The sequence below is a fragment of the Microcaecilia unicolor genome, chromosome 3 (genome assembly GCF_901765095.1).
Source record: "Microcaecilia unicolor chromosome 3, aMicUni1.1, whole genome shotgun sequence".
Taxonomy (NCBI): domain Eukaryota; kingdom Metazoa; phylum Chordata; class Amphibia; order Gymnophiona; family Siphonopidae; genus Microcaecilia; species Microcaecilia unicolor.
Window position 1 is genome coordinate 256490430 of NC_044033.1, and position 25817 is coordinate 256516246.

Genomic DNA, 25817 nt, shown 5'->3' on the forward strand with positions numbered 1-25817 from the left:
CTCTCCCACAAGCTGCTCTCAGTCCCTCATTCCTTTACATATCTGCCACCCCCCACCCCTCCACTTCACTTTAGCACTATACTTACCAGCGGGTGGCTTCCTGCTTGCCTTTCCCTTTATATGTTGCCCCACCATTGCTGCTCTTACAACCACTGTAGGGTTTGTTTGTTTTTTTTTTTAACTTTTTAAAGTTGCAGGTTCTTTCAGCAGACATGTCCACACAGCAGGAGTTTTTCACCACCTTAACAGTGAAGGTCAAGAGACCTCCAAAGTTACATAAAAAGTACGGCATGTAGAAGTTTCATGTGCATATTTTCACCACCACCACCACCCTCCACATCTCTCAGAACCCAAGCCCACTGCGTGGAGTAAAGATCCATGGCAAATGCACATGTCACTTTATTTCATCTTGTATGTAACCATATAAAAACATAAGTTATGAAAGTCACAATGTTCCAGCACCTCTGTGCAGTTGACTGTCTAAAGAAAACAAAAGCCTGCACTCTTTCAAACCAAAAAAAAAAAAAAAAGACATGGTTTATACACATACACAAAAAAAAATATTAAAAGAGGGATCACCTCAGTCTGCTCATTCCCACTCTTCTCCTGCTAAAACCTTCATTTAAAAAAATGGAAAGTGCCTTAGGGGCATCAGACATAGGCCCCGGGCAGGAGAGTACCATCAAGTATGTGTTAGGGCACAAGGGTTGAGTTTGCTGGGTGTGAGGTAATGAGGCGGCCTCTCGCTCCCTTCTTCAGAGTCCTGGGGGTAGGGGGGATGCAATTACTCCCACGCAGGATCAGTGTTCCCCACAAGAGGAGGGACTGGGACCAACGCAAAGTCAGAGCTCAATACAAGGATACAAACAGCTGAACCGTACTAACAAAAAATAAAATTAAATTCAACCGATAGTCCGGTTAAGAGCCAAGCGCTCTCACCGCACATTTACACTGGTTTCAGAAGATCAAACACTGTGTCCGAGAACAATGGAGAAAGGGGAGAAAGGGGGAGATTAACACTGCCCTGGCCTTGCCCAGCCTGTCCACCCTCCCTCCCACCCACCCCATCATGTCTCTAGCAGCAGGGATTAAAACATGGTTTGCCACACAGTTAAAAGTATTAGTGACTCAAGTTTCTTCAAGCTGCCTCCTGCCGCAGGAACATGGAGGATAATCTTGTCCCCCTAGCGCATACGGTAGTCTGTAGAGCAGGACAGCTCACACAGCTGCCCCTTGAAGTCCAAATCAATGGTGAAGTCCAAATCTCGCTGGCAGGAGAGAAAAAGGGGAGGGGTGAAAGAAATTAAATCTTACCTTCTAATTTTCTTTCCTTGAGTTTCTGCAGATCAGTACAGAGAAATGGGCATTTGTACTGCTGCCAGCACATGGGGACGAAAGACACACTGACTCATGTAGACACTGGCTGGCAGATCGGGTGAACTGATACCCTAAATGCAGCCCAACACCAGTACCCTCTCAGCCCTTCCACTGCTTAACTGACAAGGCATCAAGACTTAACAAGTACCATATAGATTTATAATGATTAGAAAACACACTGAAATTCACCTAGGAAATGGGAGTGGCAGTGAAAGAGTTAAGGATACTAAGGGGGGGGGGGGAAGCCTCTGGTGCCCCCCTCCCCTAAGCACATGCATATTTTGCTCAAGGCTGAATCCAGGGCTGCTGGCAGAGATCATCTTCATAGCAGTAACAAACATTTTCTCCTCTAAGGAATAAACAAATATTAAGATGCTCGAGTAGATGGGGCTGGACGTAAGATGAGTGTTCTAGAACGCGAGTGCTCAGCGCCATATCTCTATGCGCTGATTGGGTGGGTCATATAGAAAATTAACAGTAAGATTGACTCTTTAAGCCCTTTGGAAAAGCAGGTGATGTCTACTTTATTCCTTAGCTGAGCTACACATCGATTCATAGATTCCATAACATAAAAAGTTTTAGGAAAAAAAAAATTAGGCCAATTCAGGCATGGTGAAATTAGGCCTTACCTGCTAACTTTCTTTCCTCTAGACCGGTCAAGACGCTTGGGTTATGCTCGCCTACCAGCAGAGGGAGACTGAGAACACTAACTTGAAACTATGTACATATAACCTGTGCCTATTGCCAGTATATGCTTAGCAATGCACAGAAAAAACAAAAACTCTGAAACTAGAAACCCCTGTACCTGGAAAACCAATAGTCCAACATCAACAGTGTGTTGAAACAGACAGAACGTCAAAGCGTCCCGCTCTGTACTGTCTTAGAGTCAAAGAAATTCTCTCCGACCGCACTAAACCTTAAAGGTTAGTCATAGCAGAACACGGCTCAAAATACTTCTGATAATAGCCATGGCTCAAAAATACTTCTAATAACAGACAGGGCGGGCTCTTGCCCGGTCTGGAGGGTCTAGAGGAAAGAAAATTAGCAGGCAAGGCCTAATTTCACCTTCCTCATCAACCCTCCAGACCGGTCAAGACGCTTGGGATGTACCAAAGCAGTATCAAATTTAAGGGTGGGACCCTCGAAAAGCAGAAGACAACACAGCCGCTCCAAACCGAGCATCCTCTTTTGCCTGAACATCAAGTCTGTAATGCTTCACAAAGGAATGGATGGATGACCACGCTGCTGCCTTACAAATATCCTGTGGAGGAATAAGACTACTTTCCGACCAAGAAGCAGCTACTCCCTGAGTAGAATGTGCCATAAGTAATGAGGGCACTGCCCGGCGCTTCAACAAATAAGCTGAAGCAATAGTCTCCTTTAACCATCTAGCCAGAGTTGCCTTGGAAGCAGCCTCACCTTTCTTGGGACCTCCAAACAAAACAAACAACCTATCCGATGCTCGAAAATCTTGTGTTCTGCTCAAAAATGACCGCAAAATACGCCGCACATCCAACTTAGCCAAACGACATTGCGGGAGATCCCCGGCACTATCACCCAACACTGGTAATGAAATCACCTGGTTGACATGAAAAGACACCACCTTGGGAATAAAGGAAGGAACCGTCCATAAAGTCACTTTCTCTTTGGCAAAGGACAGAAAAGGCTCCCTGCAAGACAAGGCCTGAAGCTCTGAAATTCTACGCGCCGAAGAAATAGCCATCAGAAAGACAGTCTTCAAAATAAGATCTTTACATGTGATGGATGTCAAGGAGGTGCCACCAGAGCCTCCAAGACCAAATTTAAATCCCAAGGTGGAACCATCAGACGACGAGGCGGCCGAAGCAACTTTACTGCCTTCAAGAACCGCCCCATGTCTGGAGAAGCCGCCAAGGATACTCCCTGAATCCTACCTCTAAAACAAGACAAGGCTGAAACCTGCACCTTCAGGGAAGAGAGCGAAAGCCCCCTGTCCAACCCATCCTGCAGAAAATCCAACACTTCCACCACTGAAGCACGCAAAGGGACATAGTCCCCCTCTTGACACCAATTCTCGAAAATGTGCCACACCCGCACATATGCCTAGAAAGTAGACTTCTTACGAGACCACAACATCGTATCAATCACCCTGGCCGAAAAACCTCTTTCTTAATCTGTGCCTTTCAAGAGCCAAGCCGTAAGCAAGAATGGAGAGGGATCGGCCCCTGAACCAGTCTCACCCGAGGCCCCAGGGGAATCGGATCCTGCACCAGCAACCGCATCAGATCTCCGTACCATGGACGATGAAGCCAATTGGGCGCTATCAGAACCACTAATCCCGAATGACGACCGATCCGCTGTACCACGCGGCCACACGTAGAACAACTGCTAAGTCAGTCACGGAAGGACCAACGCGTCGATGCCCTCGGCTCGAGCATCTCTTCGACGCCTGAAGAACCGAGAGACTTGCGCATTGTTGGCCGAAGCCATGAGATCTAACACTGGCCTACCCCACTGCGACACTATCTGCTCGAACACAGAGGGATGGAGAGCCCATTCTCTGGGATCCGTGTGCCTGCTCAGATAATCCGCGCTCACGTTGTCCATCCCTGCCACGTGTCCCGCCGAGAGACTCTGCAGATGAGCTTCTGCCCACATCAGCAACTCTGCCGCCTCTACAGCTAATCCTGGGCTCTTCGTTCCCCCGTCGGTTTACATAAGCGACGGCCGTGGCATTGTCGGAAAGAACCCTGACTGTCTTGCCGTCTAGAAGACTCTGAAAGGACCGAAGAGCCAACCGAATTGCTCGTGTCTCCAGGCGATTGATGGAATAACACGCCTCCTCCAACGTCCTTGGGCCACCTGCCCCAGACAATGCGCCCCCCAGACTCGCATCCGTGGTCAGCACCACCCAATTTGGAGTGTCCAGCGGCATGCCTTTCACTAGATTCGGAGAATGGAGCCACCAGTGGAGACTGCGACAAGCAACCTCCGGCAGAGACAGCCTCTCCTCCAAACCCTGGAACTGAGGGGACCAACGAGTCAGCAAAGCTCCCTGCAACTGTCTCATTTGTGCCCTGGCCCAGGGAACTACCTCTATTGATGCGGCCATCAGACCCAGCACCTGCAGATACTCCCGTGCCGACGGCGCCCTCTGAGCTTGGAGCTGACGGATCTGAGCCTGCAGCTTGGAAACGCGAGAATCTGTCAAAAACACCTGGCCTCTCTTCGTGTCGAAACGGACTCCCAGATACTCTAGGGACTGCGACGGTACTAGGTGACTCTTGGCCAGATTGACAACCAAGCCCAGCGACTGCAAAAAAGTCACCACCCGGCCGGTGACCTCCTCGCTCTCCGACCTTGTTTTGGCCCGAATCAACCAGTCGCCTAGGTACGGGTGAACCAAAATGCCCTGCAAACACAGAGCCGCCGCCACAACTACCATCACCTTGGAAAAGGTGCGAGGAGCAGTTGCCAGGCCGAACGGAAGCGCACAAAACTGAAAGTGTCTCCCTAACACCACAAAGCAAAGAAAACGCTGGTGCGCCTCTAGGATGGGGATGTGCAAGTAAGCCTCCGTCAGATCTAGAGAAGTCAGAAACTCCCCTTCCTGAACCGCTACAATGACTGAGCGTAACGTCTCCATCCGAAAGGAAGGAACCTTTAGAGCTGCATTGACCTTCTTGAGATCCAAAATGGGACGAAAAGACCCCTCTTTTTTTGAGGACCACGAAGTAAATGGAATATCAACCCTTTCCTCGCTCTCCTGGAGGAACAGGTACTATAACTCCTAAACCGATCAGACATGACAGAGTATCTCGCGCTGCTCTCGCCTTGCGCCTTGAATAACAAGGAGACACGAGGAAAAAGTCGGACAGAGGACACGTACCCGTCTCGCACTATCTGCAGCACCCACTGGTCTGACATGTCTGGACCCACCTCTGGTAAAACAAGCTTAAGCGAGCCCCCACGCGAACCAGAGGCTGGGTCCTCAAACCATCATTGCGAACCATGGGACGTACCGGACGTTCCCGAAGAGGAATCTCTCCCTCCACGGCAGCCACCTCGAAAGGACTGGGTTCTCTGGAAGAAACGTCCCCTAGTCCCACCAGAGGACCTACCAGGCCGATACCGCCGAGCTTCCCGAAACCGTCCGCGCACCGCGGACCCCATAGATGCCTTAGGGCGAAGTTCCGGAAGCCGAGGAACCTTAGCATCACCAAGACCCCTCACCAACTTATCCAACTCTTCACCAAAAAGCAAAGAACCTTTAAACGGAAGAGAACACAGTTTTGCCTTGGATGCAGCATCTGCCACCCAGCCTCGCAACCACATGGCCCGACGAGCTGCCACCACTAGGGTCATGTTCTTAGCTGAAGCCCGCAACAAATCATACAGCGCATCTGCCAAGAAGGACGACCCCAACTCCAACTTCGCCAAATCTTGAATTAAAGAGGCCCTATCAGCCTGCGGGCTATCTAGGAGCCGCTCAGCCCAGCGGAAATAGGCCCGAGCCACCAGACCTCCACAAACTGACGCTTGCAACGCCAAAGCAGACAAATCAAAACTGCGCTTCAGAAATGACTCCAATTTCCTGTCCTGAGGGTCCCGTAACACAGCTCCCCCATCCACAGGAATTGCCGTAGCCTTAGTCACTGCCGTCACCATGGCATCCACGGTCGGAGGCTTTAAAGAATCTCTATCCTCCTGCGGAAGGGGGTAGAGCTTAGCCATGGCCCGAGCCACTCTACGCTGAGCTTCCGGCGAATACCACTCATGAGTAATCATTTCTCTCAGAGCCGCGTTCATAGGAAAAGTACGAGATACCCGTCTGAACCCCTTAACCAGCGGATCCTGCTTACCGTCCGCTACCGGAGCTGCCTCCGAATCAAACTTGAGAGTCGCAGACACCTGCTCAATAAGGTCCGACAATTCATCCCTGTGAAAAATGCGAACCACCGAAGGGTCCTCCCCAGGCACTACAAGCTCCTTATCTTGTCCAGCCAACGACCCCTCATCTTCCTCCAGGGCACTAAAGTCGCCCTCTAAATCCGGAGGAGAAAAAGTTTCTAAGTCCTCAGACCACTCTACACGTGATCTCTTAGCGCTTGCCCCTCTCATCCCAAGACTAAGGGGCTCCGCTCACATCGGCTCCACCTGCCAGGCCTGGATTAAGCTCCAAATAAAGTCCGGAGAGAATCCCATCCTGCCAGAGGTTCCCCCCCCCCCCCCCCAGAAAACAGACTGCCCTGAGGTCCTCCGACCATCTCCAGGCCTTGACGGGCCGAATCCAAAATGGCGGCGGTTCCCGCCAAAATCGGGACCGCCGCTGAACCGCTAGGCTGAGGCGTGGCAACTTCTTGAGAGCCAGACGCGGGCACCTCTGCCGCTAACACCGGCGGCGCGGAGGCTGGAGACTTCGATTCCCCACAAAAACGGCATGAACCGCCAACCGCGTCGACCCCCCCCCCCCCCCGACGCACACAATACCGGCACCAAAGCACCTTCCAGACATCCGCGCACTTCGGAACGAACAGCTGACTGATGGAAAAACAAAGAAAACTCACCCGTGTTAAGCAAACTTCAGCTCTCCAGAACAGCTCTCCCCGGAGTGCAGCTCCAATGACTCACCACACCGTCTGGACCTTCGTTCTTTTTTTTTTTTTTGTAAAACTTTACTGCAGCCTTTATTTGTGCCCTGCTGCTGCTAAAACTACTCGGCACTCAAGGCTGAAGCATAAACTGCAGCAGAGGCACAAAGCTGCCCAAACGGGAGAGCCAGAAGGGGGGAGGGACCCGGCCACCCGGGTGTGACACCCCAGAGGGGAAAATAGTAGGCCCCACTAACCCCCAGCACACCACAGTATTCCAGGCACAGGGATTTGCCCTAGAAGAGACCAATATACAACACTAAGCCCTAAATTGATCTCTGAATCCTACCAGACCGGACAAGCTGCATAGGCTGCCTGTCTACCCTCTGCTGAGAAAATACTGGCAATAGATGGCTAGGCACAGGTTATTTGTACATAGTTTCAAGTTAGTGTTTTCAGTCTCAGTCTGCTGGTACGCGAGCATAACCCAAACGTCTTGACCGGTCTGGAGGGTTGATGAGAAATGTTTTTATTTTTCTGAAACACATATCTCACACATCAAGAAGCCAATATAGCCAAGGTGGCTTTGCTTTTACTCTCAGGGCTCATTTCTCCTTATTGTCTTTCCAGCTGAGATCAAAGTAGACAAACCATTCATCAGCATTCTCACCCCAAAAGTCAGTCTGACTGGCCTGAATATAACACACCCAAAGGAATGCAAAGACAGCATTCCTACAAGGCAGCTGCCCTACAAGTCTCCTGTGGAAGAAAGCCAAGGCAAGGCCTAATGCTCAGGGGGGAGAGACAGGACACTTCAGTGTAGCATTCATGCCTACCCCTTGCTTTTTATTTATTTTCTTTAAAGTTCCCATTGACAGATTGTGAAGCGCTGCGTACGACTGGTAGCTCTATAGAAATGATTTGTAGTAGTAGAGGGCTGCACAGGATCCTAAATAAGGTGGTCACACTAAGACACTGTCTCCATCTGCTGGTAGGAGTATATATAGCATACATCTGGACTGATCTGGAGGAACTGATAAGGAAATGGCAGTGTTCCTCACAGGGCTGATTACCAAGCACACAACAACAAAAAGAGCAGCTTCTATTTCTGCTTCAGGCTCCAAAAGGTGACCAGCAGGAAGGGTCAGAACTTGGGCAGCTGGGCACCCCCAGTCTCCTCCTTCTATTCTAATGTGATACAAGGGAGACGAGTGCACTCAGCCAACAGGCAAGGAAGTGCACATCAACAGTCAGCCTTTGGCACTAGCATCTTGCTGCCAGGCCAGTCCTGCTGGAAAAGCTAAAAGGCAAGGCCACATTACAGCACACCACTGCCCAAATGGCTATTTCCATTCCAACTTAAAGGCTTCACGTTCCTGCTCTTGCACCAAACGTGATAGCTTCACCCACTGCCAAAAACCATCAGGAAGACCTGATTATCCTGCAAAAAAAAAAAAAAAAAGTGTTTGCGGTATGCTGTACAGCCCCATCTCCTTCCTACTCCTCAAAACTCACGTTGTTTTTAGCATTAGGTTTCATCCCGATTGTGCCAAAAATTTCTTCCCCTGTCTTCACAGTCAAATAATCCTCCATGTAGAACACAGTCTGCTTCCAGTGTGTGTATGGAGACTCTGGACCTACAAAAAAAAAAAAAAAAAAAAAAAAAGACACAAACATGGATTGGCCACTATCTTTTAGATTGTAAGCTCTTTGAGCAGGGACTGTCCTACTATGTTTAAATTGTACAGCGCTGCGTAACCCTAGTAGCGCTTTAGAAATGTTAGTTAGTAGTAGTAGTTGATGGACCCTTGGTCTTTTCCCAGTATGGGAAAATTAGGTTCTTACCTTGGTAATTTTCTTTCCTTTAGTCACAGCAGATGAATCCATTAACTGATGGGTTGTATCCACCTACCAGCAGGTGGAGATAGAGAACACTGAAGAACCACAGTGACCCTTGGACGGCTAGCCCCAACTGCCTTCAGTATTTGAAATCTCCAAAGCAGAGTAAATAAGATAACATCACAAACTTTCCTCACAGCGAACAAATGCCCCAGAACCGGAGCAATAACCGTACAAAGGAGCGACGATCTCAACCTCCTGTAATAAAACAGCATGTAGAAATTCTGATAACTGGTTTCCAACTTCTCCCAATGAGATATATATCTGCATGAAAGATCTGAACCAAAAACCAAGTCAGACAGGGAGGGATCGTGGGTTCATCTGCTGTGACTAAAGGAAAGAAAATTACCAAGGTAAGAACCTAATTTTCCCTTCCTTGTCATCAGCAGCAGATGAATCCATTAACTGATGGGATGTACCAAAACACTCCCTACTTAGGGTGGGAACATGCCACTCCGCGAGCAGGCACTTGTGCTCCAAAAATCACGTCCTGCTTCGCTGCAACATCCAGCCTGTAATGCCGGACAAATGAGAGCTGAGAAGCCCAAGTAGCCGCACTACAGATCTCTTGACGAGAGAGTGCACCCGTTTCAGCCCACGAGGAGGAAATCGCTCTCGTGGAATGCGCCTTAAACGCTTCAGGCGAAGACCGGTCTGAAAGCAGATACGCAGAAAAGATGACTTCCTTGAGCCAACGGGCTATAGTGGCCTTAGGTGCCGGGCACCCGCATCGAGGACCTGTCAACAATACAAAAAGGTGATCAGAAATCCTGAAGTCATTTGACATCTATAGATACTGCAACAGAGCCCTGCGGACATCCAAAAGATGTAACTGCCCAAAGGAGTCCGGAAAATCTTCCCTAGAAAAAGGAAGGATGAAAAATGGGCTGGTTCAGGTGAAACACTGAATCCACTTTAGGCAAAAAGGAAGGCACCGTACGTACCGTTACTCCGGACTCCGAGAACTGTAGAAAAGGGTCCCGACAGGACAGCGCCTGCAGCTCAGACACGCACGCATCTAGCCGATGTCATGGCCACCAAAAAGACTGTCTTGAGAGTCACATCCTTCTCCGAAGCTCGCACAAGCGACTCAAAAGGCGAACGCTGGAGAGCCTTCAACACCAGCCCCAGGTTCCAGGCTGGACAAGGCGACCGCTCTGGAGGGCGGAGCCGCAGCACCCCTCTGAGAAATCGGGCAATGTCCAGATGAGCAGCAAGGGACAAGCCAGAGACTTTCCCTCGGTAGCATACCAATGCTGCCACTTGAACCTGCAGGTAATTGTAAGCCAGGCCTTTTTGTAAGCCATCCTGCAAAAAATCCAGCACCAACGAGATAGTAGCCCGCATGGGAGTGATCGCCTTTGAAACACACCACGCCTCAAACTTGCGCCACATCAGAGCATAACCTGTGGAGGTGGACCACTTACGGGCCTGCAAGAGAGTGGAAATGACCTTGTTAGAGTAGCCCTTATCTCTCAATTGCGCCCTCTCAAGAGCCAGGCCGTAAGTCCAAATTGGCAGGGATCCTCCATAGACACCGGACTTTGAACTAACAGGTTCGGCACCAGAGGCAAATGAAATGGAGCCTCCACCATCATCCGATGGAGATCCGCATACCACGGACGCCTTGGCCAGTCTGGAGCAATAAGTATCACCAATCCCCGGTGTAGTCGAATCTGAAGGAGGACTCGCCCTATCAAGGGCCAAGGAGGGAACACATACAGGAGGCCCGAGGGCCAGGGTTGAGCCAGTGCCGCAACCCCGCCGAGAAAGGATCTTCTTCTGCTGAAAACGCGAGGGACTTTGGCGTTTGCACTTGACGCCATTAGATCCATTCCGGGTGTCCCCCATTTGGCATAAATCTGAAGAAAAACTTCTTCTGCCAGTTCCCATTCCGCTGGGTCGATTTGGTGCCTGCTGAGAAAATCAGCTTGCACTTTGCTCTGACCTGCTATGTGAACTGGTGACAGAAGCTGCAGGTGGAGCGCGGCCCAGTGGCAAATCCGAGCGGCCTCCGCGGCCAGGGCCCTGCACTGAGTGCCGCCCTGACGATTTAGGTAGACCACCGCTGTCGTATTGTCTGACAGGACCTGGACCGCAAGCCCCTTCAGAGTCTTCTGGAAGACCATAAGAGCCTGAAATATCGCTCTCAGTTCCAAGCAATTGATGGACCACCCCACTTCCACGGTTGTCCACTGATCCTGAGCATAGCTTCCCTGGCAATGCGCACCCCAGCCCAAAAGGCTGGCATCTGTTATCACCAGGCACCAAGAAGGAAGCGCAAACAGCATTCCTTGGCGCAGCATCCTGTCGGAGAGCCACCACTCCATAGTGAGGCGGGCTGCAGGGAGCCACATTAGTCTGCATTGATATTCCTGGGACATCGGAGACCATTGTTGAAGCAGGGCAATCTGCAGAGGCCTCATATGTGCTCTCGCCCAAGGCACCACCTCCAGGCTGGCCGTCCTCAACCCCAGCAGCTGGACAATGTCCCAAGCTCGCGGGCGAGGCATCCGCAGAAGCAGACGGACCTGATTTTGAAGCTTGCACCGCCTTTGGTCGGGGAGAAAGACAAACCCCGAGGCCGGGTCGAACCAGACCCCCAAATACTCGAAAGACAGAGGGGATCAGGTGACTTTTGGGTATATTGACCACCCAGCCTAGAGCCTGCAGGACTGTAACCACTCTGGCTGTGGGCAAGACGACTTTCGGCTGCCGAAACCGCTCTGATGAGCCAGTCATCGAGATAAGGTTGAACTCTGATACCCTCTCGCCTGACAGGCAGCTACGACCACCATTACCTTGGAAAAGGTATGGGGAGCTGTGGCTAGGCCGAAAGGCAAGGCCCAAAACTGGAAATATTGTCCCAACACCGCAAACCAGAGAAACCGCTGATGCGGGGGTCAAATAGGAATTTATTTATTTTATTTATTGCATTTGTACCCCACATTCCCCCCACCTATTTGCAGGCTCAATGTGGCCTTACATAGATTTGTTAACATCATCATTTTAGGATATCAGATACAGTTAGTAATGTGTAGCGATCAGGGAAGGGAAGAGAGAGGAAGGAAGAGAGTGATTGGGGCAGTTGTAGAAGTTGGGCGTTCATAATTGAGTGGGTTGATGAGGTGACTTAGTGAGGAGGTAGGCTCTCATTGTAGGCCTTGTTGAAGAAGAATATTTTCAGAGATTTTCGAAAGATAGTTGTTTCGTTGATTGCTTTCAAGTCTGTAGGTAATGCATTCCATAACTGCGTGCTCATGTAAGAGAAGGAAGTAGCATGCATCAGCTTGTATTTAAGTCCTTTGCAGCTGGGGTAGTGCAATTTGAGAAATTTGCGGGATGATTTAATGGCATTTCTGGAAGGTAGGTCTACTAGGTTTAGCATGTAGATTGGGGCGTCTGCATGAATGATTTTGTGTACAATCATGCAGATCTTGAACGCAATGCGTTCCTTAAGTGGGAGCTAGTGAAGTTTCTTTCTTAGGGGTTTTGCGCTTTCATATTTAGTTTTTCCAAATATAAAAGTCTGGCAGCCGTATTCTGGGCAGTTTGGAGTTTTTTTGATTGTCTGTTCTTTGCATCCGACGTATAGTGCATTGCAGTAGTCCAGATGACTTATTACCATTGACTGTACCAAGGTACGGAAGATGTATCTCGGGAAGAAAGGTTTTACTCTTAAGTTTCCACATGGTGTAGAACATCTTTTTCGTCGTGTTTTTCATGTGGGTGTCAAGAGTGAGGTTTTGATCTAAGGTGACTCCAAGAATTTTCAAGTTTTGTGAAACAGGAAGAGAGCAGTATGGTGTGTTTATGGTGGAGAAGTTTTTTGTGTTATGTTGCGAGGTGAGAACAAGACATTGTGTTTTTTCTGCATTAAGTTTTAGTTGGAATGCATCTGCCCAAGTGTACATTGTTTGGAGGCTTTGGTTGATCTCGTTGGTGATTTCATTTAGATCATGTTTGAATGGGATGTAAATTGTGACGTCATCTGCATCAATGTAGGGGTTAAGGTTTTGATTGGCTAGTAGCTTGGCTAGCGGTATCATCATTAAGTTGAATAATGGTGAGAAAGGTGATCCCTGGGGGACTCTGCACTCAGGTGTCCATGGAGGTGATCTGTCTGCGTTCGTTGTTACTTGGTATGATCTTGTGGTCAGGAATCCTTTGAACCATTTGAGAACTGTGCCTCCTATTCCGAAGTATTCTAGTATATGTATTAGTATATCATGATTAACCATATCAAAGGCACTGGACATGTCGATTTGCAGGAGGAGGATGTTGTTACCAGTCGCAATTGTCTGTTTGAATGAGTTCACTGCGGACACTAGTACAGTTTCGGTGCTGTGGTTCGACCGAAATCCTGATTGAGATTCGTGCAGAATTGAGTGTTTATTTAGGTATTCAGTAAGTTGTTTCGTTACTATGCCTTCCATGAGTGGAATCGATTCTACTGGTCGATAGTTGGTTAGGTCCACTGTGCTTTTTTTTAGCATCTTTCGGTAACGGGGTGAGTAGGATGTTTCCTTTATCCGTGGGAAAGAGTCAGTTTTGAAGCCTGTAATTTATGTGGTTCGTGAGGTCTGTTTTGAATTGTTTGTGTGCGGATCTTATTAAACTGTTAGGGCAGATGTCTAATTTGCATTGTGATTTGGCGTATTTTCCGAGCCAGTGTGAGATTTCCTTTGATGAGAGCGTGTCAAAGTCGGTCCATGATCAGTCTGCTGGGCATTCTCCGGGGTTTGGGTCTAGACATTCAAGGATATTTGTGTAGTCCGTTGTGTTGGTGGGTATCATGAGTCGGAGCTTTATGATTTTTTCATTGAAATAGTTTGCCAGGTTGGTTGCTGATGGGGTATCTGAGTTGTTGGAGGTGACTTTGGTAGTATTTAGAAGATTGTTTACGAGTGAGAATAGTTTGTGTGTGTCCTTGTAGTTTGGTCCTATTTTGGTTTTGTAATAGGTCCTTTTGTCTGATCGTATATTTGTATTTTCTTTGTTGTTGTTTCTAGTCTTTGTGTGTGTTTTCGTCTTTTTTTCTAATCTTCTGACCTGTGTTTTTAGTTTTTTCTATGTGAGGTTCTGGTTTGAAGTGGTGCTATATTGTCTAGTATTATTCTGTATCTGTTATCCCAATCTTGGAGAAATTGGGGTGAGTCTGTAGGTGTTGTCCATTCGTCGGTGTAGAATTGTTGCCAGAATGTTAGTGGGTCTATTTTGCCTCTCGCAGTATATGTTTGTTGTTTTTGTTGTGTCTTTGTTGTTCTCCAGTGGAGGGAAAGGTTTGCACTGTAGTGGTCGGACCATGGCCTGGCTGTCCATTTTGAATCTATTAATGTGATAATTGGTTCTGGTGAGAATTTGTGGGTGATGATGTCTACTGTATGTCCTTTGTTATGGGTGGGGGTTGTGTGTTTGGCCAGTGGAGCTCCCATAGTTGCAGGAAGTCTTTGCATTCGCATACATTGCTTGACTTATTATCTTCAACGTGAAGATTGATGTCTCCTGCTATGAGAAGGTTCTGGGTGGTAACACAGGTGTTTGATATAAAGTCCAGAAAGTGCGTTTGTGAATCTTGCCAATGGCCCGGGTGTCTGTAGAATAAGATAAGGTTTAGGTGATCACGTAGGTTGGGGTCGTTGATTCTGACTGAGGCTATTTCGAGTTGGGGAAGAATAGATTCTGCTGCTGTTGTGACTGTGAATTGAGATTTATAGATTATTGCTATTCCTCCTCCTCTTTTTCCTTCTCTTGTCCAGTGGGTAATTTTGTATCCCGGAGGGCAGAGCTCTATTATTATTGGATCTTTGTGGTCATGGCTCCAAGTTTCGCTGATAAGTAGGAAGTCAAGATGGTCAGTTGTGATCCAGTCGGTTAGTATTGTGGTTTTATTGACTGCCGATCTGGCATTGATGTATCCTATTTGTATTTGTTGGTGGTGCTCAGTTGAGTTTGCGGTGGTAATTTTTATCAGCTGTCTGTCTTCTTGATGTGCGAGTCTGTTGTGCCTTTTCGTTCCTCACTGTTGATGGTGCACGTAGCTAATAGTTTTTTCGTGCCATTGATTGATTTTTTTGGGTGTGCATGTTACGTATGGGTTGTGGGGGTGTATGAGTTGTGGGTGTAGTGTTGTCTATGTTAAGGGTTGTAGGTGCGTGGTGGGTTAGGGAGACACAGTATGTGATTAGGAATAATAATTTGCTGGGTTTCATATCAGTGAAAGTTATTTAGTGAGTGGTTAGTAAATTATAGTTCGAGATGCAGTATAGAGCTATGAGATGCCTAGTAAGCATTTAGAAGGTATTTATCAGGTTATACATCATGCTTCAGTATGTTGCTATGAGATGTGTACTAAGCAATTGACCGATATTTCAATTACACCTTGATATGCAATATTATGTGATGAGGTGTCTAATATGCAGTTAAACAGCTTTACAGATCTTGCTTCAGTATATTGCTATGGAAAACCTAGCAGACATTTAAAGGCATTTACATTACAGTTTTAGATGACAATATTATGTTATAAAGTTCTTAATTAGCAGTTAAAAGCATTACAGTTCTTGTTTCAGTGTAATGCTATGGGAAGCCTAGCACACATTTAAAAGGCATTTAAATTACAGTTGTATGTTAATTATTAAAAGCATTACACCAGCAAGGTTAGCTTCTGCAGTTCAGAAAGTCATTCCAAACGAAGAGCAGATAGTAAGAGAAAGGAAAAAAAAAATGCAAAGCAGAGTGTGAGCTTATCTGCAATGTTTATCCTACTGTCAGAGTCTCCCGAAAGGTCGCAAGGTTTGGTCCTCAGTTTCAGCCACGTGGGGTGTTCGTCTGGGGAAGACGAGTTGGGAGGAGAAATCTCGCTGCCACCTTCCGGATCGCTGGGCCAGGTTCGGACCAGTTTGAAAAGGTTGTACTACGCTGCCACCGTGGTCAGTGAGGGTCTGTGGTGGTCAACCAGTGCGCATTCTCCTCTCTCCGCCCCTTCGACCTCCATCGCCCCGTTCCCGGCTCCTCTGTCCACCGCTCCACCGGATCGGCAGTGCTCAGCCACTCAGTGCGCACCTCTCTCTCTCCGCCGCCTCGAGTCGGCGGCCGATCAGCTGCTCCTCTCCTGGTTGCTCAGTGCCTCCCCGTCGCAGACCGTGTACGGCGTCCGCCTGAGGGTCGGAAGGAGGGCCGCGATCAACATTCAAAGGGCAGCAGTCACCAGGGGAGAGGCCAGCAGGGCGTCTTGGCCGTTTCCCCATCCTCCCCCACATGTGGGGACTGGTCTCTCCGCATTACACGGTCCTCCCCTGCCGCCGGTGGCAGCAACGTGGGAGAGGGTCAATTCACCTCTCTGTCTCCCATGCCTCCCGATTCGCGATCACGAGGTGGGTCCGCAGGATCCTCGGTCGGTCCCCGTCGTCTCGCCCGCACTGGGAGCTCATGGGGTGCACCGGCGACCCCTCGCCTTCAGCTGCGTCTCTCCTTCACCGTTCACACAATGGGCAAATACGCTTCTTTTAAGTCCAGAGACGTGAGAAACTCTCCTGGCTGTACCACCGCAATGATGGAGCGCAGGGTTTCCATGCGAAAGTGTCGCACTCTTAGGGCCTCGTTGACTCTTTGCAAGTCCAGAATCGGTCTGAAAGACCCGCCTTTGAGGCACGACAAAATTAATGGAATAGCGGCCGCAGCCACGTTCGGCGGGAGGCACCAGGATCACCGCTCCGAGGTGCAGCAAGAGTTGCAAGGTCTCCTCTACCGCCGCCCGTTTTACGTCAGTGCCGCATCGGGACTCCACAAACACGTCTCTCACCGGGGCATCGAATTCCAATCAGTAACCTTTTCTGATCAGGTCCAAGACCCACTGATCCGAGGTAATCTTGCTCCACTCCTCTAGAAAGAGGGAAAGCCATCCTTCTACTGCAGGAATCGAGGAGTAGACCAGCGTCCCATCTTTGTGGAGGACGCCCCTGAACTCCAGGCCAAGACCCAGCCGCTGCGGAGCGTTTGTCCGAGCGAAAGTGCCTCTGCTGAAAACAGGCACGTTGAGAAAACCCAGCTGAGCGCCCCAGGCGATACCTGTGAGCTTCATGGAAGCGAGGTCTGGAAGAGGGAAACAGAACCCTTGGAAGAAAGCCTCGGCCTAGCCTCAGGTAACCGCTGGGGCTTAGTCCCCTAGGTCTTTAACAATCTTCTCCAAATAACAGGAGGCTCCAAAAAGGGTAACCTCACCAGCCTTTGCTTAGAAGCCATGTCAACTGCCCAATGCCATAGCCAAAGAAGGCGGCAGGCAGAAACCGCCACAAACATGTTTAGCCGAAGCTCTGATTAGATCATAAAGGGCGTCAGCCAAAAATGACAGGGCTGACGCCATCCGCGGGGCAACCTCAAAGAGGGACCCCGCACCATCCGCGGACTGTTCCACCGCCTGTTGTAACCAGGAAAGACATGCCTGGGCTGCATAGGAACTGCAAACAGACGCCCTTAAGGCAAGGCCCGATACTTCAAAGGACCGCTTCCTCGTGGATTCCAGCCGCCGGTCCTGCATGTCTTTCAAAGCGACCCCTCCCTCTACTGGAAGAGTGGTCTTTTTAATCACCGTCGTGACCAACGCATCCACTTTAGGCATCCCCAAAGGGGCCAAGTGCTCCTCACTCAGAGGGTAAAGCTGACCCATAACCCTGGCCACTTTCAAAGGCCCATCGGGGTCAGACCATTGAGCTGAAATAAGCTCTTGGATGAAGTCATGCACAGGAAAGGCCCGAGTAAGCTTCTTAGTACTCGCTATCCTAAGATTAACAGAGGAGGCATCGCCGTCAGCAGGATCAATCGAGAGGGCCTGCAAGGTGTCAGTAATAAGAGCTGCCAGCTTGTCACGGTGGAAAATCTGAACCGCATTGGGATCATCCGAATCCAGTCGCAAACAGGCACCCTCATCTGGATCATCCATCCATGAGGGCCTGCCAGATCCCTCAGACTACCCACAGCCTGACCACGGGGGGAAGGTGGGTGGGGGGGGGAGGAGGAGGAAAAAGGAAGTGCGCCACTTTCAGACGGGGAATTTACCCATCTACGTTTAGCATCCTTCCAACGCTCGGGGGAAGAAATAACCTCTGAAGCCAGCCCCGGGCCATCAACACCCGGAGGGGATCCAGAATGCAATGCAGTGTCAGACACCTGCGGCACAGCTGTTTTTAGCATGAAGGCTTTATGCATTAAAAGCACAAACTCAGGGGAGAAAAACTCACCCTGACCCTCCGCCTCCAAATTAGTTGAAACGGATGTTGGAGCTCCTCTGGCAGCCTCTAAACGAGGCGCCCCCCTACACTCAGACTGCTCCGCAACCGCGAGGTCAAGACATGTGGCGCTTCCAAAATGGCGCCTGCTGCCAGCTCCATCGAGCAGGAAGAATCATCGCTCAGCACGCTTGTACTAGCGCGAGCGTCTAAGGAGCACGTTTTGCACAGCCCCGCTGCTGAACTGCGCTTACCACAACGGGAGCAGCACTTAACTCCCTCAGCAGCCATCGCCCGACTGGATGGAAATATAGCAATAAAATGTCGGCTTCGCGCCAAAACTTACCCCATTCGGAACGGCGTCCGCAGGACCTCCCCAGAGGAGCTGGGCACCACTCTCACCTCAGAAGACCGAGGTCAAGCTACACAGAACCAGAATCTCTGGAAAAAGCCTCAGAAATAGCAACGCTGTACAAGTGCGCACTTTTTTTTTTTTTTTAACGCTGTGAGGAAATTTGGAGGCAGGCAGCAACAGAGGGACTCCGGGAGGAGGTGGGAGTAGGTAAGGCAGGGAAAGAGCGAACCTATATGCCTTTAAAGTGGGCACCACCAGCCACAACACCCCTGCTCAACTGGCAAAGCACAGGAGCCACCCCAGACAGAAATCCAGGAGCTGATCACGCTAAGTCCACACCTGCTGGGAGATAGAAATACTGAAGGCAGTTGGGGCTAGCCGTCCAAGGGTTACTGTGGTTCTTCAGTGTTCTCTACCACCACCTGCTGGTAGGCAGATACAACCCATCAGTTAATGGATTCATCTGCTGCTGATGACAAGGAAGGGGGTGCCCTGAGGGCCCCAGAAATGTAGGATACTGTTCACTGTCTTGTCACCCATGTGGTGCCCCTCATCTCATACCCTTCTCCCCATCCCAACACTCACTTGTTGAGAAGCCAGTCCTCTTGTGGCAGCGGGTGAACTCGATGTTGAAGTACGCCACCAACGCGTGGATATAATCATTGCGTTTCACCTGAAGACAGAAGGGTGATGTGAAGGTGAGATCCTCCACCTTCACCGTGTAGATGTCCACTTCCTGAGGGCCAGGAGAGAAGGAATAGCGAGTTATACTCCTGCAGCATCCAATGCGGCTCACCCTCCTCCATTACACCACCGAGTCTTACCTTAATCAGACAGGCGTTCGTCACCAGTTGCTTGGGATCTACAACATCCACCAGTGGTTCTTTAATAGCTACGTCCTTAATGCACGACATGTCAAAGCCGTACACGTTTTCCCACCCTGTCAAAACAAACAAACAAACAAAAAACAAGATCCAGATGTCGCTATAAAAGATGCACATGGTGATAACAGAACCCCCTCCCCCCAACCACAATATACAAGGAGGATAAGGAAACCTCCAGCTCCCCACTTCAATCACCAAAATAAGCACACATGAGATGACAAGCTATAGTACATATAATTAAAATGACCCATCCAGTCTACCAGCAGCCGTCCACTTTTGACAATCTCTTTACAGAACCCAACCTCACACAAGACGCAAGACTAATCCCCCCCATCAAAAAGCTATACAAGTGAAAAAAAAAAAAAATGATGATTTTTATGAAAAAGGAAACTTTTACAGACCTCAAAGGAGGAACACTCACAGTGAATCTTGTAGTCCTTGTACTGTCGATCCTCTATCGCAGTAACATACAAGGTTGCTCTGTCTGGAAATATCAAGCCATCTGGAGCCTTAAAAAAAAGAAAATGCAAACCATTGATAAGTAACCACCATCACCACCACCACCCACTGAGCCTAGGAACTACAGCTACCGCTATGCCTGGCTGCCAGGATCACTACTGAATAGAAGGGATCAGAGACAAGGGGCTCTGAAAAGAAAGACTCAAACAGTCAAGAAACCTCTTTACAGGAAAAGCGGTGGATACATGAACTAGCCTCCCATCGCAGATGGGAAGAAGGACAAAGCATAAGACAAGCACAGGGGCTCTTTGCAGGACAGGAGAGGATAGTAGAGATTAGCAGCTAATAGAGATACAGCAAACTAAATGCACCTTTCAACCTGATTTTTTTTTTTTCTTCAGGCTTCTATAGCTGGCTTCCAGTCCCAGTCCCAAGAGAACTCACCAGCCACTTGTCCCTGGCATAAATCACCGTATTGAGCATAGACTCATAGAAGAGACAGTATCCCATCCACTCGCTAATTATAATGTCCACCTTCTCCACTGGCAACTCCACCTCCTCAACTTTCCCTTTAATGATAGTAACAACTGCAGGGAAACACAGCAGAGGAACATTCAGTCAACAGAAAGCAACTGGGGCAAGTCAAAAGAGACAGAGGAATCAATGAACTCACCATGATCCAGCTTGTTTGCTTTGACAATTTGAATTGCATAGTCCGATATACTGGAACACTCAATCTGAAAAAGGGGAAGTTTTAGGCATCAGCTACTTTACCCACTCCAAAGGCATCCACATCAGTCCCTACCAGGAATATCAGAGCAGCTGATCAGAACGTCATTCAGCCAGTAGCAGACCAGAACTACACATTCCCGGTTAAAAAAAAAAAAAAAAAGGAAACAATGCAAAACTATGGCTCCAGCTTACCCCAATGACCTTCTTGGCACCAGCTTTGGCAGCAAACATGCAGAGAATACCAGTTCCACTGCCCACATCCAAGACAACTTTATCGTTGAAGAGATGCCGATTATGAAACATCGAGTTCCTGTAGGTTAGAGTCCGCACTTCATCCTTCAGCATCTCCTGGAGAAGAACAGGCAAATGACAGTAGTACAGAGAAATGCAGAGACCTAAATCTCCCGCCACACCTCTTTGCACTGAAGCCTCTCCTCGAGGGTAGACTACTTACCTCATGGATTCCAAAGTGAGCATAAGAATCAAAGTAGTAATCCTTTGATGTCATTTCCTCTACTGTGGGCTTCATGGTACTCTCTGGCTGTGTACAGGAAACCTGAACAACAGAAGATTAAAGTGCATTTATTTTTCCTTTCAGATTTTAGGATCATTTATTCGCTAGCAAACCAACTTCTGTAACCCCCTCCTCCATTTCTAAACCACTTCAATTTTTGTCCTATATTGGTATCACCATGCAGAGAGAACTACAAGACTTCAGAAACAAGCACAACCAATAATAAATTTGCCTCCAAAGCCTGGTGCTCTTTTCTGTACCCAAGCAGCTCTCATGTCAGTTCTCTTACAGCCACTACCCCCAGCGCTCACCTGCTCAGTTTGTTGCTTGCACCCTGACAGTAGGCTGTAAATCTGTAACTTCAGAGATCCAGGACCAACATGGAGATGAAGCAGGAGTTAAGCTGCTGCCCCAGGAACACAGCTTACTAGACAACTTCGAGGCCCACTCCAAGTTTCTGCCCTGCGCTCCAGTAGCCCAACACTGGCCTTGCAGAGGTTCCACTCTTCCAGAGCACCTCCTACCCAGGACTTAGTTTGCAGACACAAACATAACAACATAAGCGTTGCAATACTGGGACAGACCAAAGGTCCATCAAGCCCAGCCAATCCAGGTTAGAAAAACATGGCAAGATCCCAAAACAGTACATTTTATGCTGCTTATCCTAGAAATAAGCAGTGCATTTTCCCCAAGTCCATCTTAATAATGGTTTATGGACTTTTCTTTTACAAAGTTATCCAAACCTTTTTTAAACCCTGCTAACTGCTTTACTATATTCTCTGGAAAGGAATTCCAGAGTTCAATTACTCACTGAGTGAAGAAATATTTTCTCAGATTTGTTTTTTAAGTTTACTACTTTGTAGCTTCATTGCATGCCCCCTAGTCCTAATATTTTTGGAAAGAGTAAACAAGCGATTCACGTCTACCCGTTCCACTCCACTCATTTTATAGCTCTCTATCATATCTCCCATCAGCCTTCTCTTCTCCAAGCTGAAGACCTCTAGCCGCTTCAGCCTTTCCTCATAGGAAGTCATCCCACCCCTTTTATCATTTTTGTCACCCTTCTCTACCTTTTCTAATTCCACTGTATGTTTTTTGAGATGTGATGACCAGAATTGCACAATATTCAAGGTGTAGTTGCATCATGGAGTGATACAAAGGTATTATGTCAGTATGGATTCAGCCAAGGGAAGTTTTGCCTCACCAACTTGCTCCATTTCTTTGAAGGAGTGAATAGACGTGCGGATAAAGGAGAACCATTTGATATAGTATATCTAGATTTCCAGAAAGCTTTTAATGAAGTTCCTCGTGAGAGACTCCTGAGAAAAATAAATAGTCATGGGATAGGAGGCAAGGTTCTGGTATGGATTAGGAATTGGTTATTGAACAGAAAACAGAGGGTAGGGTTAAGTGATCATTTCTCTCAATGGAGGATGACGACCAGTGGAGTGCCACAGGGATCGGTACTGGAACCTATTTAACATATTTATAAATAATATGGAACAACGAGTGAGGTGATTAAATTTGCAGATGACAAAACTATTCAAGGTTGTTAAAACATGTGCAACTGTGAAATATTGCAGGAATACTGGAAGCCTGGGCATACAAGTGGCAGATAATGTGGACAAACAAGACGATGCACATTGGAAAGAATAATCCAAATCATAGTTATCTGATGCCAGGGTCCACCTTGGGGGTCAATAACTCAAGAAAAAGATCTAGGTGTCGGTGTCATCGTAGATAATATGTTGAAATCTGCTCAGTGTGTGGCGGCGGCCAAAAAAGCAAATGAGATGCTAGGAATTATTAGAAAAGGATTAGTGAATAAGACCATAAATACTATAATGCCTATGTATTGCTCCATGATGTGTCTGCACCTCGAGTATTGCGTCAGTTCTGGTCGCTGTATCTCAAAAAAGATATAGCGGAATTAGAAAAGGTTCAAAGAAGAGTGACTAAAATGATAAAGGGGATGGAACTTCTCTCATATGAGGAAAGGCTCTTCAGCTTGGAATAGAGACGGATGAGTGGTGTAGAACAATTTTTTTTACAAAGACTAGGGGACACTCGAGAAAGTTACATGGAAATACTTTAAACAAATAGGAGAAAATATTTTTTTCACTCAATAAATAGTTAAGCTCTGGAACTCTTTGCCGGAGGAGGTAACAAGTGGTTAACTTAACTGGGTTAAAAAAAAAAAAAAAAGTTTGGAAACACTTCACAGGAGTCTCTTAAATTGTAACACACAGAGCTTTATATATCTATGTATTATACACAAAGTACAAAAAAAAATACTCTTAGGGGAAAAAGCCTCAGAACCCTTTCTCCACTTCCAAGGAACAGAAGAAACTATGGTAGGATTGCCAGGGTAAAGTTACTTCACAGGCATAAAAAGAAAAGCCAGAGTATAAATCTGATAATGCTTCAGTGAAATCAAACTTTCATGGATCCACATAGCATTCTCTGTTTCTACCTTTTAACCAGTTTTTAATCCATAATAGGACACTACCTCCTATCCCATGACTCTCCAATTTCCTCTGGAGTCTTTCATGAGGTACTTTGTCAAACGCCTTCCGAAAATCCAGATACACAATATCAACCGGCTCACCTTTATCCACATGTGTGTTCATTCCTTCAAAGAAATGTGACAGATTGGTGAGGCAAGATTTCCTTTCACTAAATCCATATTGGCTTTGTCTCATTAATCCATGCTTTTGTATATGCTCTTGTAATTTTTTTTTTTTATAATAGTCTCTACCATTTTGCCCGGCACCAACGTCAGGCTCATCGGTCTATAATTTCCCAGATCCCCTCTAGGAAACTGTAGAACTTGGGCTAAGGCAGCAGTAGGAGAAAACCAGCCACTACATATGACAGACTTCCTGCTTCACGATCCCCCCAGTGGCAGATCCCCCCCCCCCACAACCCCAGTTCCAGAAGCCAGCCTCCCCCTTGCCCCATTTTTAATTGGAACAGGGATTCTCAAATCCAGTATTCAAGGTCAACTGCAGTGAACATATACAAATTTCACTGCTTCTATTGCATGCAAATGACTTTCACACACATTCATAGGGGAAATCCTGAAAAACAGGGTTGTAGACCTTGAAGACTAGAGAAAACAACCTAAAAGCGAGCTGGTAAGCTACAAGAGCCCACTGCTTGCACCATAACATCAACTCTTCAGTACAGATACTGTTACCCAGTTCCAGGCTGGAGATCCGCCAACTCCAGGCTCCGCTCATTCTGCCTCGCCTCACCCTATGCTTGGAACAACCTTCCTGAGCCCTTACGCCAAGCCCCCTCCCTGCCCGTCTTCAAGTCTTTGCTTAAAGCCCACCTCTTCAATGCTGCGTTCGGCACCTAACCCTTACCGTTCAGTAAATCCAGACTGCCCCAATTTGACTGCCCCTATCGGACCGACTGCTCACTTGTCTATTAGATTATAAGCTCTTTGAGCAGGGACTGTCTCTTTGTTAAATTGTACAGCGCTGTGTAACCCTAGTAGCGCTCTAGAAATGTTAAGTAGTAGTAGATTTTCCTCCACTCCTAGATTTCTGACCACCCCATGATGGTGCATTATGGAACTCTAAGCAATGTCAATGAGCAAGATCAGGTACTACAAATCCCACACTGGTTTGGGATGAGAGTTCAAAACCAGAACAAAGTGGAATGTCTGGAACTGGGTAACTAGGCAGCTCTGCTTAATACAGACGGGGGGGGGGGGGGGGGGTGCTAAAACCCTGGAAGTTACTTCCCCCAGGAAGTTTTTTAATATAGGGGCAGGAGGGTCCTCAAAGAACTACAACATAGACACTGCTGCCCCCTATAGTACGCGTCATCTGTGCACGAGGAAGCGCAAGCCACACCCCCGTACCCACGTGGCGGTAAAACTGTAACAGCTTCCCGCTCAATGACATCACAGCGCCACACCAACGTCACTTCCGCAGTAGCCCACCCATAATCCCTTTCTAGATCGCCCCCCCCACACTTCTTTGTGCGCTTTTTCACCGCCTCCCCCTCCCATTAAACAAAGCGAAGCGCGCACAAAAATCCATAAAGCCACTTTGCCAGATTAACACAGGACGTTGTGGGGGGAGGATCAGAGAGGAGGGAGGGATAGTAAAAGAATGTCCCTCCCCTCGAGGAAAGCAGGGACGCGCGACGGAACCATCACGAGGGCACAAAGCATACATACACACACGCGCGTGCGTCTATGCACCTTCACCACCTTTCAGCCGCCGCGCGGCAACACGCGGCTCACCTCCATGTTACAGGTACTAGCTTCCGCCATTTTACAGCACGTCCTCCAAGCAAAGAAGAGACGGTCTGAAAGAACTGCGACATGCGGCGCCCGCCCCTTTATATAGCCAGGGCGCGTGTCCACCCCGGCGCGCCACCTCACTGGTCGCAGTCAACGTCCGTTATGCGCGCACAGTCCGCTTCCCGCTCTCCCATTGGCCCCCATCGCGGTCGGTTCACAGCCCCAACGCTGGATTGGTGACTGCAGATGTTCTGCAGGAGGAGTGAGAAACAAATGCGATTGGGCGATGCTGCAGCCAGTCAGGACTCTGTACCCCGCCTCAGCCTGAGATTTGGATGACAATTGGAGACAGCTATTGCCAGTCAAAAAAACTACGTTATTAAATTGGCCGGCACAACGGCGCGAGCTCCACCCCTTCGTTCTCACTGGACGAGTTTCTGTAACTGCTACTAAGTAGCCCGACTCGTGAGGTTGCGCTGCGCGTGCGCGAGACCCGGGCAGGCGGGCACCGCAAAAGTACCACACGGGTGTCAAAATGGTGG

General features: G+C 48.3%; 1 protein-coding gene across 3 annotated transcripts; it reads right to left on the reverse strand.

Moving 5' to 3' along the window:
* Nucleotides 1–383: 383 nt before the first annotated feature.
* Nucleotides 384–25379, reverse strand: PRMT1 (protein arginine methyltransferase 1). Of its 3 annotated transcripts, XM_030197996.1 has the most exons (11): nt 25276–25315; nt 21326–21544; nt 20955–21056; nt 20693–20848; nt 20442–20505; nt 20213–20355; nt 19731–19818; nt 19250–19365; nt 19011–19161; nt 8463–8584; nt 384–1268 (listed from the first exon to the last, which is right to left on the reverse strand). In XM_030197996.1, exons 3-11 carry the CDS (start codon nt 21027–21029, stop codon nt 1185–1187), a joined length of 999 nt encoding a protein of 332 aa, XP_030053856.1. In that variant the 5' UTR covers nt 21030–21056; nt 21326–21544; nt 25276–25315; the 3' UTR covers nt 384–1184. The 3 variants fall into 3 exon arrangements, with proteins under 3 accessions (XP_030053856.1, XP_030053855.1, XP_030053857.1); XM_030197995.1 differs by lacking the exon at nt 21326–21544 and having other exon boundaries at nt 25276–25379; XM_030197997.1 differs by lacking the exons at nt 21326–21544; nt 25276–25315 and adding an exon at nt 25234–25254.
* Between the last annotated feature and the right edge of the window lie 438 nt (nt 25380–25817).